The sequence below is a fragment of the Onychostoma macrolepis genome, chromosome 06, assembly GCF_012432095.1.
Source record: "Onychostoma macrolepis isolate SWU-2019 chromosome 06, ASM1243209v1, whole genome shotgun sequence".
Taxonomy (NCBI): Eukaryota; Metazoa; Chordata; class Actinopteri; order Cypriniformes; family Cyprinidae; genus Onychostoma; species Onychostoma macrolepis.
In genome coordinates, this window is record NC_081160.1 from 25,224,347 (window position 1) to 25,243,544 (window position 19,198).

A 19,198-nucleotide genomic window follows, 5' to 3' on the forward strand; every position below is an offset into this window, starting at 1 on the left:
CCCCAATTTAATTAGCATAAAAAAATAAAAACAGAACCAAAACCTCTGACACAAACAGTGGAACTGCGCTGTACAATATTCTGTATATTCTCTCTCTTTATATGCATTTATTATATCGTTATTGAAATATAATTTATTTAAAACACACACACACACAATTAAATGTACATTTGTAACTCATTTTCTTATAATCAACCATGCACATCATGTGAGATCAACACAATTCCACGGAAAAGAGCACCGCCAATGTGCCACTTCCTGTTGCAGACGTACCGAACATACAGTAAATGTAAAAGGCCAGAGTGAAAGTAGCTCCAATATGCCACCTGTGTACTCTTTCAATATGTTCTTAACAAAACCTTTTCAATACGTCCCTTTTTTTGACAAAAACAAATTAACACAGAAAGAAAACATTTTACAAGGTCTTTGACGAGTTCCCCAATGCTAAACAAAAGCAGTCGTTGTTGCAAGGTAAACATTTTCAGAGTAAAAGGGACTGTTTACACACACCTCTGTTCCCAATAGTAGACAAGCTTTGTTTTCCAATAATGAACTGCAAGGCTATTGAGAAAGAGTGACCAATGCTGAACCTTTCTGAGCAATTCTCCCTTACATATTTTCTGTGTTAACAGATTGCTTTAACCCTATGCATCCCATTCACTGCCTCAAGATCAGTCCATGTTAACAGAGAAGGCAAAGAATTCCATTACTTACAATAACTAATCATTTGGAGTAAACCTCCTGAAAATTTATGAACGGAGAACTAGGTAATATGCCTAAGATGACTGTGGTAATGTGCTTAGAAAGTGGGCAACATTTATAAACAACGAAAATCTCTAAACTGAATTATGTTCTGTCTTACACAAAATGCACATGCCAAGAGTCCTTTTTAAGGTTTAAGTCCAGAAATATCCAAGACAAGGGACATACACATCAGATATATTTACTGTCAGTTCTACTCACTTATTAAATATTTCCTTTGGAAATGATCAACTAGGGCTGGATTCACAACAAAACACTGAGGCGCACAGCCTAAACATTAACTTAAAATGCTTGCTTTTAGATGGCTCTAACTTACAAACACACAATTCCACCACCAAGCTGGATGGACACTAATTTTAGCAATAAAAATAAAAACACAGAACATAACATTTAACGAAGTATTCTGAAACTATTTTGTAATGTATGGTGCAATTTGTAATCAATTACACATCAAAGGCAAACCTGAATGCACCAATTTTTTCTTTGTCCTGCTCCAGACATACGATCCAAAGCTCACATCATCTTAGAGCACGTTTCATTACAAGATGAAGAAAAAAAATTCAACATACCCAAAGGAAAAAAAGCTAAATAAAGTGCATACAGTGATCCTATCAATTAGTTCCCTCAAGCTTGCACAAGTGTGATGGCAGGTGTATGTTACATTATGCTTGACAACCAAAACATGTTTTATTTTTACTAGTGGATAAATAAACGTTTCCTAGCATTTTTTGTCCTAATAATTATACAGATCAAAACAAACTTTTAAAAATGGACTAAATAGTAAATGCAAATATACATTTATAATAATCTATATTTCAGGGGTCGATTACCCCGATCTAATGCAATCTTCAAACCAAGATGTGTTAAGATTTCTCTTACCTTGTGTAATCTCCGCATGCCTCCTAAAGAAAAGAGACAAAATGCTTGTGTTGATGAATCATTCAGACTGAACCTTTATACATGCTTGAGTCTTGAGTCAATGCGGTAAGAAGCTTAACTCCAGAGTGGGTTTACTACAGACCACACATCTCTAAACTTTGTATTAGACATTTGCCAGTTAATGAAAAGTTGATCATTACAGTTACGTCGGATCCTAAGCATTCAATGCACAAACACTAACATGCAAAGAGGGGACGCTGCTACAGTTCAGCGAAAAGATAAATGCAAATTCTTGCGTAAAAACAGGACGTACAGTAGCACGCATGTAGTTGTAACCGGTTAAGGTTGTAAAGCAGCTTAAAAACAGTTCGGATACAAATTGCGTATGAAAATGACTCGCAGTGAGTCTGTCAAAACTAATCCAGAGTATTAAAAATTATCACTCACCTGAACAGTGTATGCGGCTAACTTAAAAACAATCTCACTCTCCACTTCAATGTTTTCCTGTAAATTTAAAAAAGGAAGCAGTTAAAAACATCGCTTTACTCGTTTGGCTTTCGGTCGACACACCGAATCTAACTATTTATCCCACCACCAACCGTTTCCACACAGCACAGGTTCCACTGTGGACGACACCATCTTTATAAACAGCCACAGGGTGTCTTCATAAAAATATCCACTTAATCTACGTCACACGCAATATCATTGCACGACTAACAGATTATTACAATAACACATTATTAAACACACTTTAAATAATAAAGGTCACTAATATATTCGGAATGACTGAAAGAAATAACTTGGACCACCCCAGGATGACATGGTACAGTCTAGGAGCAGGTTCAGCGCTCGTGTTTCAACGTGCATCAAAAGAACTTGGCTCTAGTGTCTCGCGGAAGCAAATAATGATAAAAACAAACTTTATCACTTTGAATAAATTGTTTTCACCACACGGTTGCGCCGGGGTAATTTCAAATAAATAACAACAGAAGTTTGTGGCTGTAGTACTACAGTTACAAAAGTAGGTATTTAATCAGTCAACATGGGGTCGCTGTACAGCAACGAGTAAAATCCCTCAACCACTCTATCACGCCATATGCAGCGCCCCGCGAGGACTCAGATCACACCATAATACCGTACAAAGAAATACAAATGGCTGATTACTAATAGCAATCTTGCAAATATTTACTTATATTTAAATAAAATATACACACACATATATTTTATATATATATACATATACAGTGAGGAAAATAAGTATTTGAACACCCTGCTATTTTGCAAGTTCTCCCACTTAGAAATCATGGAGGGGTCTGAAATTGTCATCGTAGGTGCATGTCCACTGTGAGAGACATGATCTAAAAAAAAAAATCCAGAAATCACAACGTATGATTTTTTTAACTATTTATTTGTATGATACAGCTGCAAATAAGTATTTGAACACCCGAGAAAATCAATGTTAATATTTGGTACAGTAGCCTTTGTTTGCAATTACAGAGGTCAAACGCTTTCCTGTAGTTTTTCACCAGGTTTGCACACACTGCAGGAGGGATTTTGGCCCACCTCCACACAGATCTTCTCTAGATCAGTCAGGTTTCTGGCCTGTCGCTGAGAAACACGGAGTTTGAGCTCCTCCAAAGATTCTCTATTGGGTTTAGGTCTGAGACTGGCTAGGCCACGCCAGAACCTTGATATGCTTCTTACAGAGCCACTCCTTGGTTATCCTGGCTGTGTGCTTCGGGTCATTGTCATGTTGGAAGACCCAGCCTCGACCCATCTTCAATGCTCTAACTGAGGGAAGGAGGTTGTTCCCCAAAATCTCGCAATACATGGCCCCGGTCATCCTCTCCTTAATACAGTGCAGTCGCCCTGTCCCATGTGCAGAAAAACACCCCCAAAGATGATGCTACCACCCCATGCTTCACAGTAGGGATGGTGTTCTTGGGATGGTACTCATCATTCTTCTTCCTCCAAACACGTTTAGTGGAATTATGACCAAAAGTTCTATTTTGGTCTCATCTGACCACATGACTTTCTCCCATGACTCCTCTGGATCATCCAAATGGTCATTGGCAAACTTAAGTCGGGCCTGGACATGTGCTGGTTTAAGCAGGGGAACCTTCCGTGCCATGCATGATTTCAAACCATGACGCCTTAGTGTATTACCAACAGTAACCTTGGAAACGGTGGTCCCAGCTCTTTTCAGGTCATTGACCAGCTCCTCCCGTGTAGTTCTGGGCTGATTTCTCACCTTTCTTGGGATCATTGAGACCCCACGAGGTGAGATCTTGCATGGAGCCCCAGTCCGAGGGAGATTGACAGTCATGTTTAGCTTCTTCCATTTTCTAATGATTGCTCCAACAGTGGACCTTTTTCACCAAGCTGCTTGGCAATTTCCCGTAGCCCTTTCCAGCCTTGTGGAGGTGTACAATTTTGTCTCTAGTGTCTTTGGACAGCTCTTTGGTCTTGGCCATGTTAGTAGTTGGATTCTTACTGATTGTATGGGGTGGACAGGTGTCTTTATGCAGCTAACGACCTCAAACAGGTGCATCTAATTTAGGATAATAAATGGAGTGGAGGTGGACATTTTAAAGGCAGACTAACAGGTCTTTGAGGGTCAGAATTCTAGCTGATAGACAGGTGTTCAAATACTTATTTGCAGCTGTATCATACAAATAAATAGTTAAAAATCATACATTGTGATTTCTGGATTTTTTTTAGATTATGTCTCTCACAGTGGACATGCACCTCGATGACAATTTCAGACCCTCCATGATTTCTAAGTGGGAGAACTTGCAAAATAGCAGGGTGTTCAAATACTTATTTTCCTCACTGTATATATATATATATATATATATATATATATACATACATACATACATACATACATTTATTATTGGGTGTAACAGTTACATTTTTAAACATTTGAAGCATTAAGCTTTATATTACAAATAAAGCAAAATGCAAAATACTAAATAAAATGCAAAATAAAATTACATACAAAAACTTTGAAATGGCTCGAGTAACAAATTATTAGTATTTCCCACCTTTTTTGTTACAGTGGAAAGCATCAAAAAGCAGTAGCTACAAGATAGTCAAATACTGCATATGATTATTTCGAAATTGTGTGATTTACAATAGTATTTAGACAAAATAAGAAAATCTGTCAGAGTGAGTTCAATTCATACTTCTTTTCTTTCTTTATTAAATGTGTTAGGCTGAATTAGATTTGGTGGTTCAATAATAGCCTTTATAGCTGGAAGAGGCTAGAGAGGAGCCAGCCAACCCAGCAGCATCCTGCTGTGTCAGGGCTGTCATCTGTAAATGCCCGTAATCAAAAAGAACTTAATGGAAGCCACCTGCCAAGCTCTTTTAAAGCCTCACCAAAAAAAACAAACAAACAAAAAACCTTCAATTGACAATTGTTGTAGAAAACAACACTGATGATCTGTGACATACTGTTAATACTTGGATCACTTACATTATAGACAGATATCTTAGCATTCCGGAAAAACAGTTCAACGGTGGTAGCATCTTTTAGATATGCAACACTCTCAATGTAAAACCTACAAAAAACACAGCAACAATCAGTGCAGAACATAAATTTACTCCTGTAATTAACTGAAACTAACAAACATTGCATTTGAAGTGAAAAGAGATATGAAGGAGTATATACATATTGTCAATCTCAATGCCAAATCTTTTCTTGTCTTGCTCTAAGAGCATATCTTGCATTTGCATGTTGAATTTGCATCAGCATGTCTGTGCAGCTGGCGCCCTCTATTGGATAGCCATTGAACATGCAAATGAGTAAATCTGAACTAACCTGACTTGAAATTTGAGCTCAAGAGGTCCACTCTTTTTGGAAAAGTCATGGTCCAGCACCCTGCGATCCAGTTGAAGCCAGTTCTTCTGACCCCTGATGAACAGCAATAAGTTTAATGAAATACTTTCACATAAGAAACACACATCTGCTATAATGATGACTTTTAAAGATTTGATGATTTTAAACTACATTTAACCTCACATGTTGTGCATGATCCTATATGTGCTTCGTCTGAATGAATGAATGAATGAATGAATGATCAAAGGATCTTAGCACTGGCAAGAATCCAAAGTAAGCAGGTAAGTATTTAAAAATTATCTTGTGAAACTAGAATTACCTCTAAAGCCCCAACTAAGCCTTTTGTTCAAAAGCATGCAATTTTACAAAGACGTATAGTAGTTCAGTAGAAGTTTAGTTCTTATTTGAGGTTGTCTAAATAAAGTCAACCTCAAATAAGAGGTTATTTGGCTAATGATTTTATACTATAATAAAATCTAGCTAATGATTTTATAATATAAATTAATATAATTAAAGATCTACCCAGGAGCGTCTTTGTATTAAGTGGCAACATGTGCTTAATAAGCAATAAACAAGATTTCAAAAAATCATAGCTACATCTTTCTATACAATGACAACAAATCACTTCACCAACTTACTTCTCATCTGTGAAGGAGATTCCAAAGTATTCTTTCTCTTTTAGGTTAAAATGTGATGAAACAAGATCCAGGAGATCCCGGGACAACAGTTTTGGCTGTATTAGAGAAAACAGGTGTTATTTATTTTTATTCCATACATTATCTGTCTGTCTGTCTGTGAGTTAGCTTTACCTGGACCAGCAGTTCCAGCTGCCTGTCATCTAGCAGAAGCACCTGACACAGCCGGCCCTCCGTCATCTGTCAAAGTCAAACACACATCCAGTTAGTCTTAATATATTCAATATTTGTAAACTAATTCATAAAAATAACAACCATATTGTTTAAAAGTTTGGGATTTTAAATGAATACTTTTATCACCACGGATGCATTAATTTGTATATCAAAAGCGAGATTTTGTAATGTTACAAAATATTTTCATTTTAAATAAACAGCACGACTGTTTTCATCATTATTAAGAAATTTTTCTTTAGCACCACATCAGAATATTAGAATGATTTCTGAAAGATCATGTGACGCACAACTGGAATAATGGCTCCTGAAAATTCAGCTTTGCCATCATAGGAATAACTCACATTTTTATAATTAATATATTATCTATTTTATATTATATATATTTGATAAAATATATTTATTTTATATATTTTTAAAAAACAATAATTCAGCATAATTGGTGAGCAAAAGAGACTTCTTTCAAAAACATAAAAAAATCATACCAACCCCAAACTTTTAAACAGCAGTGTATTTAACATTTTTATTGACCCTGTATGTGTGTGTAATATTTTGAACATGCACCTCCATGACTTCTAATACAGATTTAGACATCATCATCATAACCTACAGCTTTACTTATAAACACTAATCTAATGATGTGAGGAGAGTGTGTCCTCTGATACTGGGTTTATAAATTGGATTGTTTTTCCCATTGGGAAGATTGATCTCTGTGTACAGTCAGCTGGATTTAGATGTGATCTTGGCAGTCTCTTGGCAGAGTGACTTTAGGAGCATTCAGCAAAGTCAGAGGAAAAACTAAATTATGAACATAATTCTTATTTTATTATTATTTACATAACATGCCTTTTATAGATCCTACATATTAATTAAACGAAATACTAATTATGTATGAATTTATTTAGGGGTGATTCAGAATGAGAGAGAGTGTGAGTGAGTGAGAGAGAGAGAGAGACTCTAAAAAAAAATTGAACTGATGTAAACCTGAACTTGTAAGGACACATTGTTCTCTTCACCATGTCTAGTACAACGCTTATATTTATTTTTCGCGGTTTACATCATGTTTTCTTACACAATGGCTGCGCAGCTGCATCTGAAAGCCCTTTATGCACAAGACTGAGCCTTAATAGAATTCAATATAATCTGAGTGAATCATAGTCATGTGAAATTCCAAACTGCTAATCTTTTTACTGTTCAAAGCTGCCCCCTGATTGTATCATGATAATATAACCATAATTATTTATAATCAAATCCACCCTCATATGATTTTTAATACTGCATTAAATCAACTGCAAAATTATTAACATACACAATTAACTTTTCTCCTTCATGCATTAAAATGGTGATAAGCTTGAGGATTCAACATGGAGCATGCGTGAATTCTACTTAATTAATGAGAACCAAACTATCTCTCTTCACCAGATCCACCAGTGTACATGTACTGATAACAGTTGATTAATTAACCAAAATTAGCCACTCTCATGTGACTTCACCAACTTTCTTGAGTCTCATATTTTTTAATAATATAATTTGTAAATAATTTGAGATTTTATTAATACGTGGTACGATATTTCTTCAAGAGTAAACATTTCTTAAATCTAATTGTGATCAAACAAGAGCTATAATAAGCAGCTTACTACCGAATAAGAGAGAAAAATCTGAGAGCCAGTCACTATAAAAAACAAGGACCTGCATTTAAGCCGTCTTAATGGAGAGAATTATTGGTGTTGTTAATTACACAGGCTCCATTGTCTAAGCTTGGATTAGTCACTATAGAAACCCTTTACAGGACTATAGCCCAGCCCGATGAATGTTTAAAGCCATGCTTTAATAAAACTTGTTACGAAAGATGAGACAGAACATGCACACTAATAACAATACATCTTCTTGGTGTTTTTTTTTTTTTTTTTAATTCATTCCAAATGGAGAACATTACTTGAAATTCATTCTTAGGCAGTGTTTTGCTTAGTTTAATATTTAAATTTTGATTAGATCAATACCATAGCAGTCAATAACGATTACCATACATTCAGAAAATCTGCTCCACCAGCAATGCAGCGATCCTCACTGGCTTTGAGTTGAACTTTATCTTGCCAAAAACAATGCTCTTGAAAGTGCTTTACACTAGACTCAGCATCAGCATTATTTAAGCTTAATGCGGCATCAAATCCCTGCCCCCCCAAGACTTTCTTTCCCCCCACTAAAAAGCCCTCCACTTATCCCTGAAAAAAACACCCACTTACTGTATGTATTTTCTGCTTGTCCAGTATAGATTTACTCGTGCGGGGATCTCACTTGTTTTGTGTGTTGTCAGACTATACGCTCATCACTAGTCACTGAGTGGCTATTATATCAGTCTGCCAACTCAGATCAATGTAGACAAAGAAGTTAGTGTAGAGTTTGGGATCTGTAATGAATATTTAAACTTATAACTTTATACTTTAATATCTGAAGACAATAAAAGCCAAATGGATTTGTGTTTGTGTGAATTAAGCCTATATATGTGCAAGTGGGGGAAGGGAATGAGTGACCATGCAAAACGAGAAGGTCATGTGATGTATAATGCTCTTGACATATGGGTCATTCACCCTGAATTATAATAGTTCAAACAAAGCCCCATACTCCCTCTCCAAAAACATACACAAACATGCTTGTGTGGACACAGGAAACACTATAGCTCTAATTAAAAAAATAGTAATTCAACCATTATTAGTACCACTAGCTCCAAACTTGTCTTACTTTCAGACATGCATCATCAGTGACCTGAAGACCCTTAACCTCTGCCATGTGCGAGAGTGATTTTCTTACACAAACAATACTGTCTCAGGGTGAGTCACAAGAAAAACAAAAGGATGAAATGACTCAGACCTACCAGTCCTAAAACTGCGTCAAAAACTTAAAAGAAAAAGAAAAAAACATCTGGAGAGAAGATCTGTCTGGATGTATAAATATCACTCAACTGTGGAGTGACTCTCAATAAAGTTGATTAAAGAAACCCATAAATAAAATTGGCAATTAAATTTCTAGTTAAATTTTGATCAGTTTCTCTCACATCATATGGGCTCAGACCGTGATCATTAACAAACTTGGAATAGTATGGACCTCTTTTTATGGTTTTATATTGTGCTTTTTGGGCATTTGTTAAGTTTCACAGCCCATACTATGGTGTTAGCCGTTAGCCGTTTTTTCTAAAAAGAGCAGTGTTAGCATCCTGTAAACAAATGATTTTTGTTTGAGAGAAGAAAATAATAATATATAAAATAAAACTTAGAAAATGCAAGTCAGTTGAACAACTGAAAGCAATGACCAATCTGAATTAAATGATTAAATGAGTCCATAAGCTAAACAGTAAATACAAAGCAGTCCTAACAAATGAGGTTTTGCTAGATTTGTTTTACTACTATTAGTGTTCTATTATTCTGTTACTATTAGTGACATACTGTACAGTATATTGAGTTATAGAAACATCACCTGACAGTCTGTGCACTTGACAGTCAGTTTGCTCTTGCTAAACTGCTACGTGACACTGAAATACCAATCAGCTTGCTTTGCATGCCTAGCCTACATAAAGAATATGGCATGCGGTTTCCCCCACAAAAGTAGTATTTTAATGTACATTTTATTAATTTATTAATCATCACAATTACAAAATAAATGAACGGTTCTAATTCTCGTTATAACTGGGCAGCCTTAATTTATTTTCTAAGTATAGAATCCCTGAGAATGACTACAGCATTTTCTGATGAAGCCCCTCCTTTTACTGACTATTTGTTGACAAAGAAAAACAAATATCCATATTTACTCTCTATTCATGGAAAGTACTACAAGTTGACACGTTTTTCCCAGTGTCCACATGGTCAATAAACATCCGTCTTCGCAGAGTTTGAAAAAAGATGTGGTTCCACAAAGACTTTATACACGTTCTCCAAATGCTTTACATACAACTTTAAAATATAAAAGCTCATGATTTCTGAGGACAAGCCACATCAGTGTTTAATATTATATATTAGATGTCATGAATTACTGAATCCAGGTTATTAGAACAGCATTCCTTAGACACAATGACATCAGACAGACCACAGCACAACAATAGGAGGAGAAACAGTGACGCTTACACTCATGAAAACTAAATGAATTGAGCAGACAGTGCTATGACAACGTCCAAAAGAACAATTTACATTCATATTTTGACTTAATAGAACTAATCTCAATAAAACTCAACTAAACTATTTGTCAGACATCTACTGGAGTAGTTCTGTCATCAGTTACACACCCTCATGTTGTTCCAAACCCATATCCTTTTCTATCTTCCATGACGCAAAAAAGGAGTTTTATGTTCAAAGTAAATGGTGACAGCAGCTGTCAAGTAAGAGTTTAACTGAATAATAAATCCAACTTAGTTTGTTCCTCACATAAGCGGTCACATGGCTTCATAAGACTTGGAATAATTCATATGGGCTACTTGTATGATACTTTTCTCTTTTTTTTTTTTTCTCGTTGTTTAGCTAGACTCTAGAAAATCTCTGATCTCCATCCACTTTCATTATATGAAGTAGCTACTACATTTAGCTGAATTCATCACAGAAGAAAGAAAGTCATACAGGTTTGGACCAACATGAGCATGAGTAAATGATGACAGAATTTTTATTCTTGGCTATTAAATTATTTTTAATTTAGATTTACACTATTGCTCAAACGTATGGGGTCAGTATGAGTTTTTGTTGTTGTTTATGAAAGTTATGTTCACCAAGGCTGCATTTATTTGGTCAAAAATACAGTAATATTAATATTTAAAATGTACAATGTATTTCAAAATCAAATTTCTGTAATTTTCAAAGCTGAATTTTCAGCAGCTATTACTCCAGTCTTTAGTGTCACATTATTATTCAGAAATCATTCTAAAATGCTGTTTTGGGGCTCAAGAAACATCCCTTATTATTATCAATGTTAAAAACAGTTGTGCTGTGCTTAATATTTTAGTGAAAAAAATGAGGATTCTGATGTAAAGTTTTTTTTTAAACAGAAATCACATGCAACTAAATTACCTTTACTGTCAATTCTGATCCATTTAACGCATCCTTGATGACTAACTGTATTGAATAATATATATATATATATATATATATATATATATATATATATATATATATATATATATATATATGACCCCAAAATTTTGAATAGTAGTGTATGACATACATATAGACATCTCATACCTGGTAGACATCTCCCAGATGACACCATGTCTGCAGGAACCTCCTACAGGGCAGGAGCCCATCACTGTAGCATCTCCTCAGCACCTGTTCAGCCACAGTCCACACTAACTGACTTCCAGAGGCCAGCAGATCCTCTACGCAACAAAATAAGCCCAGCGCCATCCCTGTTTGTCTGGCACACTAAGAAGCTGTGTGCTCCCTCTGAGGCTGATGTAACCTAACTGGAGCCTGGAAGAACCAGGGTCGGAATGCCACTGGCTGGGTTTGAGGCTCTGTATGTAGGCTTCTGTCCAAGACTTTCCCCCTTGGAAGAGCGCACAGAGAGAGGGCAGGCCACAAACAATCCACACTCAAAGACAAGCCTATACCGACATACTCCATAGACATACTCAGTGATGCACACACTCGTATACAAAAGAATGTGAGCAGTGCAGACTCACATACACACACATATTTACGCAAATTGTACACAATGACCGTCCCAGCCGTGCCAGTCCCTTCTCATAAACAAAAGTTGTGGTTTCTCTGTGCTTTTCACAAGCGTATGTCTTTTGTGATCAACGTTTTACAGACACTTATATAAGACCAATCAAATGAGAATGTTTTGTTAGTCGTAGCGATTAAAATAAAACTCCCAACTTTAAATCTTTGGCTCTTATTGAGAAGGTAAGGGTTACTAGCTGCTTCTTTATGAAATTGTGTGTGTTAAGGGTGTAGTTTCCTCCAGATGCCACATTTCTCCACCCGGCATATTCCATAAAGGAAAAATGTATAAAAATACCTACTTTTATTTGAGCCATATGCAATATAGGAGGCTGATGTGTTATGACTAACTCCCAAACTCTACAGCAAATTATACAGGAAAGGTAAGGGCCTTCATTGGACAAAATGGAATAAAATAGGACATTTTCCATCCTCTCAGTGAGCCCCTCAACTAAATCCATCATCCATTTGACCTCTAGGTTTCCACAGCATCATTTCCTGTTCCATATTTGTTTAGATTACATTCAATATGTCAGATGTTCAGGTTCCAAAAAGGATGTTTTCCTTTCTCCTCCTGCTGTCTGTGTGTTGGGGTAGAGTTCAGTCTTAAAGGTCATTCTGAGAGGGAATCGTACAAATCGAAGAGGAACATACACACACAGCTGTCATATTTGGCAGACGTTTCTAGAGACGTTTATATGTCTCTGTATGTTTGTAAAATTTAAATCTTCTAAAACAAAGAATGCACTAGAAATAAAGGGAAGTGGTGCAAACAGACTAATAAGAAAAAAACAGCTAGAAATGAATCAAACACTTGAATAGGATTTCACTTGCTAAAATTGCTTATTCCAGGAGGTAAACAGAATCTCAAATGATGCAAACAAAGTCCATAGAGAGAATGGAGAAACACAAGATGTAAACAAGTCAGTTAAGTGGTAGCTCCATAGTTAAAAATACTAAGAAAAATGGGCCAATCCATACAGACCGTATGCATCTATAAAAAAGGACTAGAAGACTGCACTTTTGAGACAACACAATAAGTGATGTGATAAATTACTGTAGTTATGCACACAGACATATGTGCATAGAGTATATTTAATCAAGACAATACACAGAACACATATATTTGCTTCAATGTAACTGGTAATAGAGAAACACAACTGTTCAAAAGTCTGGCTCTAATGCTATATAATATTGTGAAATATTAAAAATGAAAAATGTTTTCTATTTTAATATATTTTAAAATATAATTACATTTATTCCTGTGATGGCACAGCAGCCATTACTTCAGTCTTCAGTGTCACATGATCCTTCAGACGTCATTCTAATATGCTGATTTGGTGCTAAAGTAACATTACTTATCAATGTTAAAAGCAGTTGTGCTACTCAATACTTTTGTGCAAACCATGATACTTTTTTTAGAGTTAGAAAGTTCAAAAGAACGACTTTTATTGTAAAGAGAAGTATTTTTTTAACATTATAAATGTCTTTACTGTCACCTTTGATTAATTTGTCCTTTTTACGACACACTTTGTAGCTCATGAAAAACAGCCTTTATAATATACAGCATTATAGACACTATGAAAGCTAGCGAAAGTAAACACAAACCTCTTGCAGTCCCACAGTTCTGAGCATGAATATTTATATGGGCAAAAAGCTGTTGCATTAAACAAGAATTAGTTTAAAAAGCCTCTAACCATGACTGACAAAGTTGTGATCCGTGTTCAACGGTTCCCTCATGGAGCAGCCATTGATGTTAAACACTGATTGGATGCTGCGAGGCAAAGAGTCAAGGGTTTAAGTGCATTCTGGGAATTCAAAGAGCCTGTGGCCTTGGTAAGAGTAAACACAAGGGTTGGAAACAAACTGCAGTCTAGCATTGATCTGTAAGAGCTTTACCTCTCAACCTTAGTGTAAAACTATAAGCTGAAAACAATTCAAATTCAACCAAAAAAATAATTAAATAAAATTAATTTAAAAAATAGGAAGCATTTAATTATTTTTTTTTTTCATAAGTGTCTCACATAATGTAATAGGCTTCTGAATGAGGCATTGTACATTCAAATATTTTTGTATAGTGACCACTAAGCCATACAAAGAGAACCGATTTCTTGTTTTTCTCATATGACTCCATTGGCTCTTTATTCCTCACATAGTAAATTTAAATAAAAAATAAATAAACAAATATAAAAAAAATATATAAAATGTTCATAAAATATTTTTGCAATGCAGTACTGATCACCCTTTAAGGTTTATTCTAAGCTGACTTATCCTTAAATATATATTGTTTTAGATTTATATTTCAGACTTATAAATTCAACTTAAGATAAAGTATTATTCATATTCAAAATCAATTAGCTAATAGACCTACTTCAAACTTCAAATATATTTACAGTGAAAAACAAATATATTTTTTATTGTTTTGCTGTTATATAATTTGTTGATTATAAATTTAGCTCAGGACAAAATACACTGAGGAATACAAAGTTGCAAGTCATTCCCAGTGGAAGGTCTTGGGTAATTCGCAGGGGACATCTGACAAAAAGTATCTGGTTAAACCTCTCAGGTGGGTGGGTGGGTGGGTGTGGGTGTGTGTGTGTGTGTGTGTGTGTGTGTGAGAGAGAGAGAGAGCACAAGTCCAAAACACAAAGATACATCAAATGCACATACATGAAATGCTCAAAATACAGGCTGTAAATATGGAATGAAAGTACAAACACATACAAACACACACACAGCATGAGGTTCACACTCAAGAGCTCCTCTATGAAAGGAAAATAACTGCCTGTATTCACAAACACACAGAGAAACCAAGGTCCACATAATGCCTGCACCTTTAAAAGTAAACACAGCTGTAGCTTTTGAAGCCATATTTTAGGCCGAAACTCAAAAGAAAGCATATTGTTAACTAAAACAAAGACTTTCACATTAATGTGTGGGAAAAACATCAAATGGCAAATTTAATTTCCACATGTTGTGTTCAAAAGGCAAAAACATCTGGGAGAAGTATGCCAAGGAGCTAGTGATGGGTTGTGCTTTGGTTTTCATGTTATGCGTTATTACAAACATTACACGTTATTGCCACAGAAACTGTGGAGATACAATTACAGCTTCGGCCGGCATTGAATGATGACCTCACACACTGGCACTTGTTCGGTGTCATGTGCATAAACTCAAGCTCTCAGTGACATGGGATCCTATTCAATTTAATGGCATTGATGCTTGATGGCACCCTGCCGGTAATTAAATGGCTATTGTATTTCCAACACAAACAAGACAATCGCATGTTGTGTTATGTAACATCAGCAAATTTGCATAGATTGGGCCAGATTGGGGGGTGGGGTGGGCATGAACCCAGTTGAATAAAAAAAAAGCATTCTTAAAATCATAATGAAAAAGAATATATTATTATTTCACTGATACTGTGATCAAAAGCTTTCAATCTCGTGTGTCCAAATCTTCTGCAAATGAACAGTCTCTGTCAAGATTCATTAAGACATTTTTAACTTCAAACAGATGCTTCCAGCAAAAAACACATCCTCTATCCATAACATTCCTTTCTCCAGTCAAAATGTCACCTCGTCTGAATCGGGAGAGAAATATGCATGGATCAAGCACTGTTTACAAGCAAAAACTATTTTTTGATGTGATGTGAGAGGACAACAGGGGATGGACTTTTTCACTGGAGGAAGCGTTATTATGGATTACAGACTCGTATTTTGGCCAGAAGTGATGGTTTAAAGTTAAAACACCTTAATGATGGATTTGTTTCTAACAAACATGCAGCTTTTTACTTCAAGATGTTAACTGATGGACTGGATTCGTGTGAATTACTTGCAAATTATTGTGATGTTTTTATCAGCTGTTTAACGGCACCCATTCACTGCAAAGGAGCCATTGGTGAGAAAGCGATGCAATGCTAAATCTTTCAAAATCTGTTCCTATAAAGAAACAAACTCATCTACATCTTGGAAGGCCTGAGGGAGAGTAATTTTTCAGCAAGATTCAGAGACATTTTATTGGCTAAAATGGTTTAAAAAAAATCTGTCTTTTTCTCTTTGTTTCAGTCTTTATCTTTCTCTTGCCAAGAGAAACTCCCATGGTTACATTCATACGCTGATTTGTATTAATGAGCTAATTTCCACTGAGAACCCAGAGGAGGGCGGCACAGAACTGCCATCCTCATCATCCTGTGCGGTCCCCCAGCATAGCAATAATGTGACATCAATTACTAAATGCAATATGAGCATATTTAATTGGCTGAAAGGGGAAGGCATTTCATGCTTCCAGAGGGCATGCACACTTAGACATGAGGGGTATGCAGCTGGTTCAAAGTACACGCGTGCATATCAACAGCTGATGGCCCCAAAAGTGTGCATCACTATGCTTTGAGAAGTGCAGTGTCTGCATTACCCTTTCATTACTGGGATGCCTTTCAAACCATTCAGCTACTGTACAGAGCCAACACCGCACGGCTGTTTGACCAGCCTCCTGACTGACTGAAGTCTCTGTTGGGTTACAGATGGTTTGACAGGTGGATTGCTGGAAGGAAAATCAATAATATTCTGAAGTGAATGAAAAGAGTTATATCATCAAACCTCCCTTTCGCAATCTGTAAAAATAATAATGCTTTTCATAACCGAGAGAGATCAAAATCAGTCAGACATAATAAATTCAGCTCTGTTACATTTTAATTTAAAATGCCTTTGGGGGGGGGAAAGCATGGGTATCTGATAGTTGCTTTTATATAAACCATAAGCTTCAGTATTAAAGTTTGTACAGTTATGTTTGTAACAGTTTTTGTTTGTGATACACTATTGCTCAAAAGTGTAGGGTCACAAACATTGACCAAGATCAAAGTACAGACATTTATAATGCTACAAAAGATTTGTTTCAAAAAATGCTGCTCTTTTTAACTTTTTATTCATCAAAGAATCTTGAAAAAAAAGAAAAAAATTATCATTGTTTCCACAAAAATATCAAGCAGCACAATTGTTTTCAACATTAATGTAAGAAATGTTTTTTGAGATATAAGAATATTAGAATGACTTCTAAAGGATCATGTGACTCTGAAGACTGAAGTAATGATTCTAAAAATAAAAAAAAAATACAGATTTGCCATCGCAGGAATAAATTATTTTTAAAACATAGTTATTTTAAATTGTAATAATACTTCAGAATACTGTGTTTACTGTGTTTTTGAATGGTAGTGTAATCTAATGAATATTAATATCAGAGACTTTGGTATGGGCACTTTTGACTAGTGAGCAACTACCTAGCCACCACCTCGACAACCCTAGAAACTATATAGCAAAACATTAAAATCCATTCAGAAATCCAAAAAAATGGACATCTTTATGAAGATTAAGAAATATAAGCTTTTACAACTTCATGAATATTTAAGCTTAGGCGTTTAGATTACAGTAAGTCTTTGCTTTATGTGTCCTGGTGGGGTTTTAGTATCTGGGCTGTCACAGTGAGCCTATTGAAGTGTTTGACTGGGATTTGCGGCCGATGTAGGCCATAGCACACAGAGCTGGGTTATGTTGGAACCTCTGAACCATGACAAAAAGGATGGGTGTGAGTGTGTGTGTGCGCATAACACAGATGCCACGGAGCAGACGGGGGAGGTGGTCACTGCTGCTTCTGCCCAGCGCTCTGCGCGTACTGTCTGTCTGCCCCCTCTAATAAGGTCCCCACGGGATTGTGGGTGCAGGGACTTTGCAGAACGGTAGATTGAGAACGTGGGGCCACTGGGTTTAAATATCATTTGCAAGAGATGAAAACCATGAATGGATTCTCTTAGTTTCACTGTAGGGGGAGGGGGGCAGACAATGGCAAAGAAAAAAAGTGTGAGTGAGAGGGCAAGAAAGAGCGGAGGGAGATAAATACAAAGACTGAATAAGCCATTTTTAAGCTGTCATAGTAATACGCAACTAATTTGTGACTTTCATCATTCAAATAGTGAATATTTTGGTCAAGCACTGAATGAAATGCAAAAATTAACTGAACAGGCCCAACAATTTGACATACACTGAAAATAAAAGTGGACTATTTTGGATTCTAAATCTAAATCTTTTAAATTTACACCATAAAACATTTGTTGTTGTTGTTGTTAGTTTTGTTCATGCTCTCATCAAAAACCATGACAAGCAACATTTTAAAACAGCCATGTACCTTTTTTGGCTGCTTCTAACATACGTTTTTGGCTGCTTCCAAATGACAGATGAATTTGCACCAAAATACTGTATATGTTGAATGTACAAACTTTGATGTCAACTTAAAATGATCTCCTTTAAGCTCCTTTTTAAAAACAATTTAGGACTAGAAATGTTTTCTTTTTTAAAAACCTGCAATTAAGATGTATCTTTAATGCGTTTAAATAATGTAATTATTGATCGATTGAAAGTCTTCATTTTTCTTTTTCTGAGGCTATGATTATGTTTTTGTCCCACTTCATGTAGTGCATTACGCTCAAACTATTAATCACACAAACCTGCAGGATTTATTTATTTTTTATATTTATAAATTTATTTAATGAATTCACAACCCTGAAAATTTATAATGGTATTTTTTTATTTGGACTGTCTGTAACTTATTTGGGTCATGACCTACCAGTTGAGAAGCACTGACTTCTTGCATTATCCGTATGTGTCACATAATTCTTAGAAAATGATGTGTACACTATATACATAAAACATTCCAAAGTCCATAACTGAATGTATCCTCACCCTGATATGTTTATATATGCGCATTTTTGTGAATTTGTAATCTTAGGGCTACTGAAGCATAAGAAGTGTTTAGCTTATCCCATCTCTCTTGGCTCTTGTCCTTATTAATATTTAATGTTCCCTCCCACACACAACACATCTTCGACTATACATTATGCAAACTACCGCTGTGTTAACATCTCAAAACATTTGTGCTGAACCTTATGTCCTTGTCTCTTGTCATATCGTTCAAAATCAGTGTGACATTTCACCTTAATTTCAACCATGCTAAAGGGACAGTTTTCCTCTTTTCTGGCCTAAAGATGTGTAATAATATTTGGAGAATGTGTGTTTTAATAAATACAGATGAGTTATGTATAGTATTTTTTATTGCAACACAACAGGCTGAGTTCAAGCTAAGGTCACATGCTGTAAAAG

The 19,198-nt window shown here is 35.7% G+C and overlaps 1 protein-coding gene across 6 annotated transcripts in view; it reads right to left on the bottom strand.

Moving 5' to 3' along the window:
• The window catches only part of frmd4ba (FERM domain containing 4Ba), a 52,019-nt gene that overhangs the window by 26,853 nt on the left and 5,968 nt on the right, over positions 1-19,198 (bottom strand). For 4 of the 6 annotated variants that reach the window (XM_058779074.1, XM_058779078.1, XM_058779075.1 and 1 more), the window contains exons 1-7: positions 11,568-11,744; positions 6,295-6,360; positions 6,124-6,218; positions 5,468-5,560; positions 5,123-5,207; positions 2,089-2,145; positions 1,642-1,664 (exon numbers count right to left, since the gene is read on the bottom strand). In XM_058779074.1, the coding sequence (XP_058635057.1) occupies positions 1,642-1,664; positions 2,089-2,145; positions 5,123-5,207; positions 5,468-5,560; positions 6,124-6,218; positions 6,295-6,360; positions 11,568-11,729 (581 nt within the window). In that variant the 5' untranslated portion in view covers positions 11,730-11,744. Of the gene's footprint in view, positions 1-1,641; positions 1,665-2,088; positions 2,146-5,122; positions 5,208-5,467; positions 5,561-6,123; positions 6,219-6,294; positions 6,361-11,567; positions 11,745-19,198 lie in introns of those variants that run through there. The other 2 variants (XM_058779077.1, XM_058779076.1) reach the window with 1 other exon arrangement.